We start from the raw sequence: 15787 nt of genomic DNA, 5'->3' as shown, positions 1-15787 counted from the left end.
TCAGAGGAAAGCAAGCCTGCAAAGGATTCACTCTGCACTGCAATGTGATAGCCCAAGCTTACCTAAAATGCTTGATTCCCAATATGGGCTTCTTACAAATAATGTTTCCTTTCTTGGTTTTTAATGGTGAAAATGGATGATTATTTCATACCAAAATGGGAAACTGGACCATGACACATTTTCAGTTTTCAGCTATTAAATTATATATTGTGTTAACACATAGGGATAAGGAAACAGATACCACATATGGATAAAGGAAATTACAGTGGATGATTTCTACTCAGATTCTTTGCGAACTCTTCATATTTTTTTTTTAATTTTTTTTCAACGTTTATTTATTTTTGGGACAGAGAGAGACAGAGCATGAACGGGGGAGGGGCAGAGAGAGAGGGAGACACAGAATCGGAAACAGGCTCCAGGCTCCGAGCCATCAGCCCAGAGCCCGACGCGGGGCTCGAACTCCCGGACCGCGAGATCGTGACCTGGCTGAAGTCGGACGCTCAACCGACTGCGCCACCCAGGCGCCCCCGAACTCTTCATATTTTATTTATGTATGTTTTAACTCTAGCATTACCATTAACTGTATCATCTTTGTTTGTCATCTCATTAAATGCCCATCCAGTTCCCTCTTTAGTCTTCTTGTCAAAATGTACTGTGAAGATTTTAAATAACAGATGTAAAGAATTATTCACCATCAGAGCATGCTTGCATATGATCCAAGGATAACCACAGGAAAGTACCCGAGACCCAGTGTGCTGTAGAATTGAGAAGTCGCCTTCTGTGTACTGCTCTGCTTTGCAGCCTGGCATTTCCATGGCATCATGATCCTTCCAGCTGCCCACTGCTTTCAGAAAGATCTGCTAAGCCAAATCAGATCAGGATGTCAGGACTTTAATAGGTTACCTCTTCCAGAAGCATTTTTTTCCCAGTAGAAAGAAAAAAGTCATGTCTTGCTAATGGCAGAATTTCAGGTACCAGTGAAAGAAGCATCTTGGGCTAGATGGGCCTTTGCCAGCACTTTTAATAGCATTGTGTGTAGGCCTTATTCCAAATACACTGGCCTGAGGATCAGATAAAATGCCCAGTGACATTTACTTGGTTGTGTGCTTAGTTGGCACCTCAATGACTCTGCCTTGTTCATCATCACACATAGACACAGCCTTCCTTGCAGTCCCCCTGACCTGTCTGATTCATCCCTCCAGGCTGGACTCGTGCATCTGGTCCTCCTACAGCACGTCAAATAAGATTGCAGGCTCTGGACTCCGACTGCCAGGGCTGAGTTCCCTTCTCTCCTATTTCCCACATATGCAGATATTAGCAATTTTTCCAAGCCTCAGTTTTATCATATGATAAATGGTACGCTGTGGGTTGCTGAGGGCAAAAGGAGAGAATGATGTAAAGGGCTTCTGGTGCTTAGCACATAGAGCTCAACAAATGTTAGCCAAATAAATAATAAACTCTCATATAGTACTTACATTATTCTAACATTCATTTATATAACAAGTCATTTGATTCTTAAAACAACTCTAAGAGGTGGTTACTATTATTATTTCCATTTTACAGATGAACCAAAGCACAGATAAATTAACTGACTTACCTGAAGTCCCACAGCTAATAGATGGGAAATCAGAATTTGAGCTCAGGGCTCTCTGGTTCCAGGGTTCCTGCTCTCCACCATTCTGCCATGCTACCTCTCCTGTAAACAAATGATATTACTCTAACAGTATTGGCTGCATCATGGGGAAGCTTTTCTGCCTAACTTGAATGCGAGTGAAATACAGGTCAGACGAAGGCTCTGTAATGCAGAGTGGTGTGGAATAAGCTTTCTCACCATGATGCATAATACCAGGGCTAGCCTTACAACTTCATAGTAGAAGATGTCAGACATTATCCAGTGCAACAAGCTCACTTTACAGATAAGGAAACTGGAACCCAGGGGAGTCCCAGAGTTTGCACATGGTCCTAGACAGAAGCAGAACCAAACCCTGGTTAGGTTTCACAGAACCTTTCCAAATTTAAGGGATTTTAGTCTGCTTACATTTACTACAGGAGGCTCGCTTGTCCTTTGGATTACAGACAATCTTCCTCCATAGGCTAATTTCCTTTTGACTCAAGGTAAAATCTATTTGACTCAGTTAAATGGAATTTTATACTGATCATGTAAAAGATGTAAAAAGTTAGGTTAGTAGGAGGAAACCAAGAGCTTAGTAATAGGACTGGGTTAATTCTGCTGAACAAAAGGTGGCTAAAAGCAGCTCCTTGGAGGGGTAAAGGAACACCTGGATTCTGATGAATAACAGTCCAGTGACACTGACCAGTATGTCTTTCTACTCCTTCCGGTTCACCTAATGAGCTTGTTGTCTAAGCAGCTTTGTTTTCTCATATTTGCCTGTTTCTGCAAGGCAGTGTCTTGTTCTCTGATTTTCAGTGACTCTACACCTAAAAGTTGGCAAAAATAAACCTGCGGGCAAGTTACATGTTAAATGATTACACAACAAATACTTTCTCCTCCCCTACAGTAATACACTTGTAAAAGATCAGATTGGGGAAGAAGAAGCTGTTGAAAAAAATTCTGCTAAGCAGATGCTTACTCTGAGTACTGAGAATAGGAAATATGTTTTGACATGAAGGTCTAGATTATGAAAGAGTGCTGATTCATATTGTTCTAGAATCACCAAATGCTCTTGCTATAAGGAAACTTAAAGATCGCCTGGTATGAACCTGTCTTTTAAGCATGAGCAAAGAAGACAGAATGATAAGCAGTTCAAGGTCAGAGCTAGAGACAATCAAGACTTCTGGCTCTTGTCCTGGAATTTTTACAGTAATGTCATATAGAGGACCAAGAAGAATGTGTTCATCTGCAAATAGTAGAAAACCATCTTAAAAGTGGCTTAGCAGGTAGGAATTCATCTCTCATTTTTATGCAAGAAAGCATCCAGAGGAAGGGAGTCCAGGAGCAGAATGAAGCACAGGAATGCTACCAGGTACCGGGCTGCTCTGTCTTCTGCTGCCCCAGGCTTCATGTATATGCTTCCTCCTCATAGTTCACCCTTCACTGTTACTGCATGGCTGCTGCACCTCCAGGCTCAGGTTCATCTACTGGTATAGAGAGAAGGGAAAAAAAAAAAGGCCCCAGAAGCATGCCTGCCATCTGACCTTTTCAAAAATTTCCCAGAAGCCTCACCTAGCCTTAAATCTCCTTGTCTGGAACTGGGTCACATCTGCATCTCTATCCACAAGGGACTATGGGAAAGTAGATATTTTTGGCTATGCACAGTCACCCCAGACATAATCAGGTATTTTTTAGTGAGGAAGGATACGCGAATGGATAATATGGAGGAAACGACTAGAGTTTGAAACAACAACTATGCCAGGGGGTAGGTAATTAAAAGCCATAGACTTCAGAGTCAGGACATATCTGAATTCAAATTGCAGCTGTGACAATTTTTGGGTAAGTTGCTTTATGTTGTTAGGTCTCAGATTCCTTTGTGAATGGAGATAACTATGGCCAAATGAGGTAATAAGGGTGTAGTGAAGTTAAAAGAAGATGATTAAGACATAATAAGATCTCTATCAATTTTCACCCTATACCACTGCTTTAGGATCTGGTAATATTAGTGTTGTTTACCCTTCCCGGGCCAAGCTATATTTCAATATCTTTTAACTTCAGACAGAATGTTCAAGACACCAAGACACGGAAACTGGTTAAACAGGTTTTATTTATCTTTATTGCCTATTAGAAGTAATGCCCAAATAATATTAAGGCATTATTCACACTGCTTCTAGTCCTTTGTTCAAAGGGGAGAGACTTTAACGGGCCAGCCACCCTGGTCTCAACCTGAAGTGCTTCCTTGTCATGGAGAAGAGATGGCCAGGCCTGTAGCCTAGTGCTTGTAGGAAGTTTACAGCAGACAGGGTGTTCAGAGCCTTTTATACCTTTTTTTAGGGCAGAAGCTCAGTAGATGAGGAAATTTACATCTAATCTCATTAGATTAGACTAAATCTCATTAGATATTAAAGAGAGAGAGGGAGGGGAGAGAGAGAAACTTCTTAATAAATTAGGGCAGCTCATTTCACATTTCAGGGTCCCAAACATAAGAGCCATATGTATTACACATGCTCTCTCAATCCAAATATGTAGATTAGATATCTCAGGAAATAGCACAAGGTCTATGGTCAACTTTGCTATGGACATTCATTATAGCCTTAGTATTTCTTATTTTTTTTTTTTTTTAGGAAGAAATATTGTTATGCTGTCATTATGAGAGGCTCATTTCCCTTCTGAAAAAATTTCTCATATACCCCGTAATAGCTATGGTTAGCATGATATTCAGATGAAAACCATACCATATGTATTTTATTCCAATCATTTTTTTTTCAACGTTTTATTATTTATTTTTGGGACAGAGAGAGACAGAGCATGAACGGGCGAGGGGCAGAGAGAGAGGGAGACACAGAATCGGAAACAGGCTCCAGGCTCTGAGCCATCAGCCCAGAGCCCGACGTGGGGCTCGAACTCACGGACCACGAGATCGTGACCTGGCTGAAGTCGGACGCTTAACCGACTGCGCCACCCAGGCGCCCCAATTCCAATCATTTTTACTAACAAAATAATTCATGATTATTGTAGATAAGTTAGAAGACAAAGATAATAAAAATATAAAAACATAATTACATATGATTCTACCATCTACAGAAAACCACTGTTAACATTTTCATGCATAACTATGTGGATGGAACTGGAGGGTATTATGCTAAGTGAAATTAGAGAAAGACAAAAATCATATGACTTCAATCATATGAGGACTTTAAGAGACAAAACAGATTAACATAAGGGAAGGGAAACAAAAATAATGTAAAAACAGGGATGGGGACAAAACAGAGACTCATAAATATGGAAAACAAACTGAGGGTTGCTGGAGGGGTTGTGGGAGGGGAGGATGGGCTAAATGCATAAGGGGCACTAAGGCATCTACTCCTGAAATCATCATTGCACCAGATGCTACTAAAAAATAAAATAAAAAAAATTTCATGCATATTCTTTACTTTCTCTCTATATAAATATAAATACACAGTAAAAATTGTACTTTTAAAATGTAAAATTTTGCACTTTGTGTACTATTTTTAATTTTTTTGTACTTAACAATATAAGTATTTTTGATGACATCAAACAATTTTACATCATCTTTGAAATGGTTGCATGTGTTTTTAATGTAAATACACAATAGTTATTCAACCAATCTTCTACGGTAGAGCACAAGGGTTTTTTTTGTTTGTTTCTGTTATGTTTTCCAATTACGTGCTGTGATGGACATCCTTATAACTAGAACTTGGTGGCAATGAAATTAATTACTGCAAACTAAATTTTTGAGTCAAGAAGTACAAATATGATTTAAAACATCTATATTATAAATTTTTTACCAAAAAGATGGGAACAGTTTATGCTACCATTGGTAGTATATGAGAGTGCTTATTTCCTTGAACTCTTGCCAGCACCGTGTTATCATTAAAATATATACATAATTTTAGTGTGTGTATATGTGTGTGTGTGTGTGTGTGTGTGTATTGGGGTACTTATTCTGAACTTGTTGTTGCTGTATATAATCTTCCCAGGTTTGTTTGTATATATAAAACCGGATAGGCAGAAAGAGTGGACAGGTGTGACAGGAGCTGCCTCTGTGAACCTCTTTCCTTCACATGAAAACTGAAATGGAAAAATGTGGCTTTTCTGCAGGAATAATGATATCCTTTTGTATTTTTATACCAGTTTTTTCTTCTCTTAACTTCTTTCTCCATATTATAAAGGATTCGAGTGAGAGAAACAACAAACTGGGTGATTGTGTAAAGCTCTAAAATAGATACGAGACAGTTATGACTTAAAAGACTCAGTGACAGAGATTCAATGTAGACAAACATAGACTTCTGAATGCATTGCATGTAAGTACCCAAAGTGCAAAAACAAAATAGGGGAGGAATTGCTTTGCTCAAGACTGGTAGAAAAAATAAATTAGGGACAACCTGGAAACAAGGTGACCATGAATGGAGAGCAAAGCACTGTAGTTAAAAAAAAAATCACAAGATTGGGCTTTATAAATAGGAACATGGAAATAAAGGAATCTAAAGCTCTTGGGTCACTGCTAAAGCTCATGTCCAATTTTAGATTCTACAACTTGGGAGAGGCATGGATGGAAAGTAAAAATAGACACCACTCCCTGAACTTTTTGTATGTCTGGGAACTTTGTATTTATTAACACATATGATTTAATAATCATGACAAGTCTTTGTGATGCCTATTGTGATCCCCATTTTACACAAGAGGAAACCAAAGCTTAAAGAAAGCACTTTAAAGGCTCTCTATGTCTTTATCCAGATCCAGGATTCAAACCAGGTTGATCTTCCTCCAAGATTCATCCTCTTATTCACTCGCCTGTAATACCTACCTGGAAACTTGATGTGGCAAAAGGGCAAGATTACTTGGTTCCATCCTATTGCATAGAGATGACAGTCACTTTTTGGTAAATTTCCTTCTTCCACTGGGTGCTATAACTATACCTGCCCAAACTGTGGTTGTTGGGGGTCAGGCTGGGAAATTGCTCATAAAAGTGATCCCTTTTTCCTTTGAATGCTTTGTGTGAGGCAGTTCCTTCACTGACCTTGCATATAAATTCCCTTACTGCCCCTAATGTAGCTGATGACTCACCTTCCTCTGACTCTGATTGGCCAGACCCATAATGCTGCCTGCAGGTATTGGGATGGAGGCAAGGGAGACATAACATTTTTTAGGTTTGAAGTGGGAGAACCAGACAAATTAAAAGGTTGTCAGGAAAGGTGGAAGTAACAGGGACTGTTTTTCTGGGAGAAGAGAAAACTGAATTTGGCTTCCAGAAAGATTTCAAAAAAACACAAAAAAACAAAACAAAACAAAACAAAACAAAACAAAACAAAAAAACCAAATTCATACCAGCTGGTATCTTTCTTCACTAAAAACGAAGAGGGAATGAACTTAGATTTCACTGTAAGGAATTTACATCAAAAAGAAGAATTTCCTGATAGTGATAGTTATTGAATATTGTAATAGATTCCCAGAAGGTGCTGTGAAAACAAATTTCTTCATAATTCTTTTAAAAATGGGTCATTATCCTACTTGCCCAAGTTGTCCCAGGAGGCAAAGTCGTTAAGTTTTCAAGCTGTCAGACAGGGACTAGTTCACAAACCATGGGGTTTCATCATCTGGGAGCCTGCTACGACTATGGAATACCAAAAGAGGTTTGTAAGGTATGAGCACGAAATAGAGCAGGGATTAAGGAAGTCTAAAGCATGATACTGATGGATCTTTCAAAACAAAAGCATTTTTTTTCATTAAGGGAAGTGAAGGAATATCTATGTATTTTCCCTGTATGAATGTTTCTGCTCATATAACTGATGTATAAATACATAGGGATGAGCTGTGTTCAATGTATTTGTTTGACCAGGATAATTTATGAAGGTGTAATAACAGGGCTTGAACTTGGTTCAATATGATGGCCGAAATGTGAGTATAGCCACCAAATGGAGCTGAGATTGTATCTTGAATATGTCCCCAGTTAATTTTAAGAGTAGAAGAAAAAAATGACCAATGTAAGGACTAGTCTTCTTTGCCTACTTTTTGCCATGGTGGTGGTTCATACAAGACATTATGAAATCCAACACAATTTTGTTTTATAGCTTGCTTGCTCAATGAAATTTAGCTACCAAATCACTAGAAATCAATCTTTTATGAATGAATGTCTGTTGATCTGGTTGGATAATCATATGCAACTTTAAAATCATATGTAGCTTAGAAAATTCAGAGTTATAATGATTATTTTTTCTCTCCTGAGATAGTTCTATTTTTATCCCCATTTTCAGTACCTTTTAAAACTTTGCTCTGTATAGGCAATAATGTCTAGTTCTGTTATATTTAAAATTTTAAATTACTTTTCAAACAATGGGAATTTCTTTGTAAACCCCATGTTCTCTTCCCCTTAGGTTCTATTTAGAAGCTTCGTTTTATAGAAAAATCTTGATTTACTCTGCAGTTTATTTTGTCACATAAGATAGGAATTAAGGTTTTCAACATATTTTATTATTATATTTTATGGGCTTTGTCAGATGCCACTCTTGCCTTTCTCTCTCACTCTCTAGGATTTAGGCAACATTATAACAGTGATAAAGTCTGTTATAAAATCTGTTACAACACAGTACCATATAGCACATTTCCATGTTGCAATCTTGTAGTGGTATGCCAGATGCTTCTAGGGATCTGTTATACAGAGTGTAGTTCTATAAACCATGAGCCTTCTGCTCCAGTGGGACTTCTCTACTCTTTGCCTCTAAAAATCTTTTTTGTGGTTTCTCATTTGCTCCCATTCACCCTGAATGCCAACCTCTTGCTTACGTTCTTCAAAGCCCAGTTTCATTTTTACTTTTCAAAGAGGCATTCTCTGATCATCTCGGTTTTCTTATTCCGAGATTTGGTATTATGCTATTTTTCATTTCCCATGAAGCATTTATAACTTATTACTGCTGCTATATTTTGTGTGGTTGTGTCATGCTCTCACCACTATGTATAAGTTCATGTAGGAGGCAGTGCGAAGTGATGGTGATAAGCAAGAAGTTCCGAGTTAGATGTGAAATCCTAGATCCACCACTGTTGACCTTGAACAAGTTACTTAACATTATATAGCTTCTATGTCATCCTCTGTAAAACTTTTTTTTTGGAGTGATGAACTAATGAAATGCTAAGATGTGTAGCACAGTGCCAGACACGTAGTAAATATTCATCAAATTGAAGGAAGAGTCAATGTCCAATATTTCTTGGCAACTCTTTAAGTGTAGAGCCCAAGAAAATTTTTGAGTTGAGAGTTCAATAAACTATTTGCTAATTGAATGAAAATTTGCCACTCTCTACCAAGTCTAAGTGTTTACAATTACATAGCCCTTTATTTTTTGAGAGTTTTGTTTAGAGTCAGTTCTTTATACACTCACAGCTCCTTTTAGGGTTGCACACAGAACTATCTAAATAAGTTCTTCAAAACCAGGGAAGGCAAGAGGAGGCCTGTGCGGCAGAATGGAAGGGGGAGAGGAGGCAGAGGTGGGCTCAGTGTTGGGTGTTTTAGTTTCAGTCTGGCATTGTTTGCTCATAACCTGGGAAAGAGGCAAAGAGGACCTGTCCTCCAGTTTTCTTTCTATCTGTTGAAAATCTATTCATATTTTAAGACACAGAATAAAGGTGCCCCCAGTTTTCTTGAGGTATAATTGACAAATAAAACTGTAGATATTTAAGTTTTACTATGTAATGGTTTGATAGACATATACATTGTGAAATGATTACCACAATCAAGTTAATTCACACAGCCAACCATTACCTCACATAGTTACATGTCTGTGTGTGTGTGTGTGTGTGTGTGTGTGTGTGTGTGTGTGTTGTAAGATCATTTAAGATCTGTTCTTTTAGCAAATTTCAAGTATATAATAAATATCATTAACTACATATGGGCTCACTCATTTCAAAACTGAATGTTTGTACCCTTTGACCAATAGCTTCTCATTTTTTCCACTCTTCCACCCCTGGTAACGACTATTCTACTCTCTGGCTCTATGGGTTTGGCTCTTTCAGATTCTACACATAAGTAAGATCCTGTAGTATTTGTCTTTCTATGTCTGGCTTATTTCACTTAGGATAACATCCTCCAGGTTCAGCCATGTTGTTGCAAATGGCAGGATTTCCTTTTATTTATGGCTAATATTCCATCATATATCTCGACCACATTTTCGTTTTCCTTTCATCCACTAATGGAAACTTAGGTTGTTTTCATACCTTGGCTGTTGTGAATATTGCTGTCATGAATACAGAAGTGCAGATATCTCCTTGAAATACTGATTTTACTTCCTTTAAATATATACTTAGTAATGGTCTTGCTGGATCATATGGTAGTTCTATTCAGAATGTGTTAAAGAACCTCATACTGTTTTCCTAATGGCTATATCAATTTGTATTCCCAGCAATAGAATACAAAGGTTCCCTTTTCTCCATATCCTTTCCAACAAGTGGCACATTCTTTAGGTGGGATTTCCTGATTCCTAATCCATAGCACCTCTATTAGATACTTACGCTTGTCCATGTCATGTCATTAGTTCTGTTGCTAAGTGAAAGTAACATGATTTTAAACTTCCTGTAGGAATTTTTGTCCCATTTTTTATGGTCTTTGCATCTAGTACTATTATCAATATAATGAGTACAATAGGGCTGTTGTTCTAAGAGTCAAGGAAGATCATGTTTATGAATTCAATTTTTTTTTTTAAATTTTTTTAACGTTTATTTATTTTTTTGGGACAGAGAGAGACAGAGCATGAACGGGGGAGGGGCAGAGAGAGAGGGAGACACAGAATCAGAAACAGGCTCCAGGCTCTGAGCCATCAGCCCAGAGCCCGACGTGGGGCTCGAACTCAGGACCGCGAGATCGTGACATGGCTGAAGTCGGACGCTTAACCGACTGCGCCACCCAGGCGCCCCAGAATTCAAATTTTAAAGTATAAAGATTTATAAAAGTACAAGTTATTATTGTTGTTTTTCCAATATTATAACTCTTCTCATGGAAATTTATGTGCTACTTTGGAGACTTCTAGGTACAATGAGAAAAATAGGCAGTTTAAACATGGCCCAATGCATGATATTCAGCTATCAATTTCTATAATGAATAATTGGTCTGTGAGAAAGAAAATATGAATACAGAAAATGGGACAAATATTTTATGAAACCAATTGACCTATGCAGACATTTTTTTTGATTATGAAAACATGCACATTTAAATGACTTTTGCTATTAAGAAAAATGAGCAGTAACTTAGGAGTCAAGTCATTCAGAACTGCTCTAGTTCTAACACAATAAGCTTCATGCTCATTGGTGAGCCATTGACCGTCTGTGGTTCAATCTCCTTGTCTGTAACCTGAAGGGTTTAGAGTATATCTAAGGTCTTTACTGGATTTAGAAAACAAAGATTTTGTTATTTGAATACCTAAAAAATTCTTGTTAAGTTAATCTGCATGTATTTTAAGAAAGGAATAAAATAGTTTTCTGTAATTGAAATCCAAGCATGGCACTTTAGCAATGAAGTTATTGCCCTTGTAACAACATCTTCTGACAAACTGATGTTAGTGCTTTTCCTAAGAGACTTGGCTAGTGGTATTTGTGTACCTTGTAGATTCTTGAATGTGTATTTACTATGGGAAAGTGGCATCTGATATCCTTTCTCAAACCCTCATCTGTAGACAAATGAGCGTCCACTTGCCAGTTAGTTTTCATGCTTACAATCAGTCAATGCCTCTTGTATGAGCCATGATGTGTTTCCACAGTCCATGGAGCTGAGGATTTTGTGATGCATCAGTCCTTCCATTTGGGCTTCAATGGACTGGACTACGCCACTCAAGATGGTTAAATTAAAAGGAAAATACATTAGCTGATAATTTAAACTTATGAAAAAGAAAATGAGACAGCTGCCTTTTCAACAATATAGGAAACTCATTAGGTTTTATTACGGTGCCCATGAAACTTTTATAGATGTTGAACTTTAAATCCTAAATCCTTTTTTGTGGGGGGGGGGAGATAATATTATTCTTTTAAATTATTTTGACTTAACTATAGATGTATTTAACCATTAATGTATTTATTGTATAATGTATATATTGAATATTGATATTTACCTCAAAAATATTTGAAAACTACTACCAAATTGTCTGCCAAAAGTTTGAACTGCTTTCACCAAAAGTAAATGTATTTGTGTCTTGCCAACATTAAATATTATTAATTTTTGTAATTCTGGCAATTTGACAGGTGAAAAAATATCTTGTTTTAGTGGCACTGTCTTGATAATTAATGAGAGCCAGTAATTTTTTTCATATGCTGATCACCCACTTTTGCTTATTTTTTTCAAGTTGCTTATTTACAACCTTTGTTCCTTTTTGTATTGTGCTGTCAGAACAAATGCACTTTTACCATTTATTTAGTGTCTAGAACTGTTCTCAGTATTAGGGATACATCATTGGATGAGGCACAAAGAGGCGTTCTCATGGAGCTTATATTCTAGAGGGAAGAGAAAAATTAACAAGAAAAAGTGTCAAATATAGGTTATAAGATAAAATCAAGGGACATGAACAGGATTTACTGGGATGTTTCTTTAAGATAACTGATAAGGAAAAGTTTTTCAGAAGGGATGACATTTATATCGAGAAAGGTTGATAAGAACATCTGTAGAAAATTATCTTTTCAGGTGATGGAAACAGGTAATATAGAGGCATGAGTGAGTTTACAGTATTCCAAGGAGAGAAAGAAGGCTATGGTCTAGAGAAGGTGGGCGAGGGGAAGTGAACAGAGAGATGAGAGTGGAGAAGTTGGAAAGCTCAGTCCATGTAAAGGGCTGGTAGTTTGGGAGAGGGAGTTCTGATATCATTCTAAGTATGCTGGAAAGTGATTGAAGCTTTTTGAAGAGAAGTGATATAATCTGATTTATACCTTAACGGATCACTCTGTTTATTAGGGGTGGAATGAATCATTGGGAACAAGAAGAGACGCAAGGAGACCAATCAGAGGATAGGATAGTTGTGAAGGCAAGAACTGACAGTTACTTGGAATAGAGGATGCTGTTAATGGCCTGTCCAGATTACATGTAGCTGCCTTGTACACCAATCTCCCAGCTACTATGAAAGTAAGCTTTTATAAATCTTGGCCGACTCCTTCCTGGGAGGCTACAACTCCCCTCCCTTCTTATGGACCTTAGCCAATGACCGAGTGGCAAAGGGGTCCTGTTGCCTAAAGGTGGGGCTAACTTTGTGCTACAGTTTTTGCTGTAACACTTTTTTGTGGAATCATACTGAAGCTTATCAGTAGCTGAGATGACATTCCTGCTTAGGATTCCTGACCTGTCCTTCCCTGATTCTCTAGCTCCTCTTCTTCTCAATAAGTAACTTGAACAAGAAGCTTCATCTCAGCTCTGCTTTTAGGGAACCTGACCTAAGACACTTGGTTTAGGATGGCTGAGGTTGAAATGGAGGAGACTAGCTTAAAAATGTTTTAGAACAGTCTGTGGAATGGATCTGGAACATGGGAGAAAGCTAGAAATGAAGAGTTCCTAAACTTTGTTATTGAGCAGTGTGGTGGGCAATGGCATTAGTTACTAACAGCAGATGCCTGGAAAGAGCAGATTTACAAGGTGGAGAGGGAAAACATTCTATTTCAAATATGTTAACTTTAAGATGTCTATAAGTGGATATATCAAGGGTACAATTGAGTGTACTATCTTTTGCTCCAAAGGGGAGTCTGGTCTGTAGACCTACATTTGGGATTCATCCATAATATTCAAATGCTGTTTGAAGGAATGTGACTGAATGTGACCAGGTCCTGGCATGACAATATTCTAGGCTGAGCAGAGGAGGAAAATCCTCTGCTCATCAAGGAGTAGTCAGTAAGTGGTGAGTAAATCAGGAAAGGATGCATTACAGAGACTGATACTGAGAGGATATCATGGAGGGTGTGGCCAGCTGTTGAATGCACCTTGGTGGTAAATAAAGACGAAGAGAGAACAGATCATAAAATAGGCACAGGGAATTTTTTGGTGACCTTGACAAGAGAAGATTCTGAGGTTATGGGAAGGGTGGTAAAGGAGAGCATGGCAGATGCTGAGGCAAACACACAGACCTAGGTTGTGAGTAGGAGTGGCAAATGAGATAGTAACTCAAGTGAGAAAAAGAGTCCAAAAATTTTTAGTTTTTATTTTTTACTGACACCAGTAGAAGGAAATAGTTTGATTTTTAGCAAAGAGAGGGGACAATTGCAGGATAAAGTTCTTGAATAGACAAAAAGCAATGAGACCTAGTATTTCTGAGTAAGAGTTGGCTCTGTCCTAAGATGGAAACACTTCAAATTTGCAGCAGGAGAAATGCCAGAGAAATGAGTGCCAACAAAGAAAACTTTGTAGATGTTGTGATGTGTGGCTGAGTTAGTTTTTGTTGTATTGTTTCTGTGTTCTTATTGAAATATGAAATGAAGATCCCAGCTGAGATGAGGGTCAGAGGTGGGGCCAATAGTTTGGAGATTTAAGGAGGGAAGAGTAAGGATGAAATTATCATGTTAGGGACTAGGAGATTTTATTTATGGAGGAGATGTCGTATAATTTTATTGCAATATTGAATGCCCCTTTTGGAATGAATGCTTATGAATTTTTAATAAGACCAATCATCAAGATTTTGAATTTTTTCCAGGCATACTTAGGTCCTCAAGTGGAGACATGGAATAGGTGAATGGTTTGTTTTAACTAGCATTGAGGTTTGTCAGGAGGACACAAAGGAGTTAAGCAATTTGTAAGGGAGTGATTATGAGGATTATAAGGATTATGAGGAAACAGCCTATCCTTATAATCACTCCTTTAAGATATGAGCTGGGCTAAGAGGCAAATGAGAGGAAGGATGGAAAGAAAGATTGGGAAGTCAATGGATTTGAGGTTTCCATAAAGTTGAAGAAATGTTGGAGTAGGGGTAGCAGAATATATAGGCTTGAAAGATAAGAGGGTATAAACAGAGACTGGGATGTTTGACATCTATATTCAGAGATATTGGAACATCTCTGTTCCAATTCGTGACAACAAGGTCAAAGTGTGACCATGGAGGTAAGAGGGTTATAGAAAATATCATTGGACAGAGAGGGTTGAGAAACTTGGAGGATGTGGTTTTGGATCATCTACACAGGTGTCGAAATGCCCAAACTTGGGGAAAGCGGGTAGAGGTACAGAGGACACTAAGGTGGGGGCTAGAATCAGCAGTGAAATAGAGAAATGGGAAACTGGCACATGGTGGTATTTGTTTTATTTTGTTGATTTCTATGAGTTCTTAAAGTACATTTTATGTTAGAATGATACTTAAATAAGGCCAAATCTCCCATCATCCTATCACTTCATCAGAGGATGGTAGATTTTGACTAAACCATGCAGCTAGGTATTGTCTACTTATTCTGACCTGGCCAAGTGTTCCATTCGTTTTTCTTACTCTTCAGGGTTTGCTGTCACCATGAGTGTCTGCCTCTTAACTGGAAGCCAGAGAAGTGAGCCCTCAAATAAACAGGGCTTCTCGTTGTGCTGGTTGACCTCTTACCCAATATGGTGATCTTTCCCACATTGCTAAAATCTGTGACAACCACTACTGATTGCTGTTGTAAAATAGGGCAGTAGTCCTTTATTTCTCAAAACTTGTTTCACCGTGGATGCCTGGTTAGATAGTTTCTCATTATTTCCATAGTTGATAGTTTGATTACAGTTGATTACTCTCTTGAATCCATCCAGATCTTCCTTCAGTTCCAGTTATATTTACAAATTATTTGGCAAGTCTGTCCTCTCCATTCCTTGCAACTAATGAGCCTTTATTCAAGCTTGTAACTGCTGTGCTGCCAGGTTGTCTTGAACATCTGCTGGTTGTTTCTGGACAGGGAATTATGGGGAGAGCGGAATGGATGCTTTCAAAGAGCTGGCTGCCCAGGAAGGCCTCTGCATCGCCCACTCAGACAAAATCTACAGCAATGCTGGGGAAAAGAGCTTTGACCGACTCCTGCGCAAGCTTCGGGAGAGGCTTCCCAAGGCCAGAGTGGTTGTCTGCTTCTGCGAGGGCATGACTGTCCGAGGCCTCCTGAGTGCCATGCGGCGCCTGGGTGTTGTGGGAGAGTTCTCCCTCATTGGAAGGTAAATCTCAATCTCTGTCTCTCTTTCTTACACCCCCCCCCCCCACA

General features: G+C 38.4%; 1 protein-coding gene across 7 annotated transcripts in view; it reads left to right on the top strand.

Annotated features, from left to right (window-relative positions):
• The window catches only part of GRM1 (glutamate metabotropic receptor 1), a 434400-nt gene that overhangs the window by 117476 nt on the left and 301137 nt on the right, over positions 1-15787 (top strand). For all 7 annotated transcript variants that reach the window (XM_040448935.1, XM_040448933.1, XM_040448932.1 and 4 more), the window contains exon 3: positions 15491-15740. In XM_040448935.1, coding sequence (XP_040304869.1) covers positions 15491-15740 — 250 coding nt within the window. The remainder of the gene's footprint in view (positions 1-15490; positions 15741-15787) is intronic.

Source organism: Herpailurus yagouaroundi, unplaced genomic scaffold, assembly GCF_014898765.1.
Source record: "Herpailurus yagouaroundi ecotype Mexico unplaced genomic scaffold, PumYag 198, whole genome shotgun sequence".
Taxonomy (NCBI): domain Eukaryota; kingdom Metazoa; phylum Chordata; class Mammalia; order Carnivora; family Felidae; genus Herpailurus; species Herpailurus yagouaroundi.
Note: the sequence above shows the minus strand (reverse complement) of the source record. Positions and strands in the feature narration are given on the sequence as shown.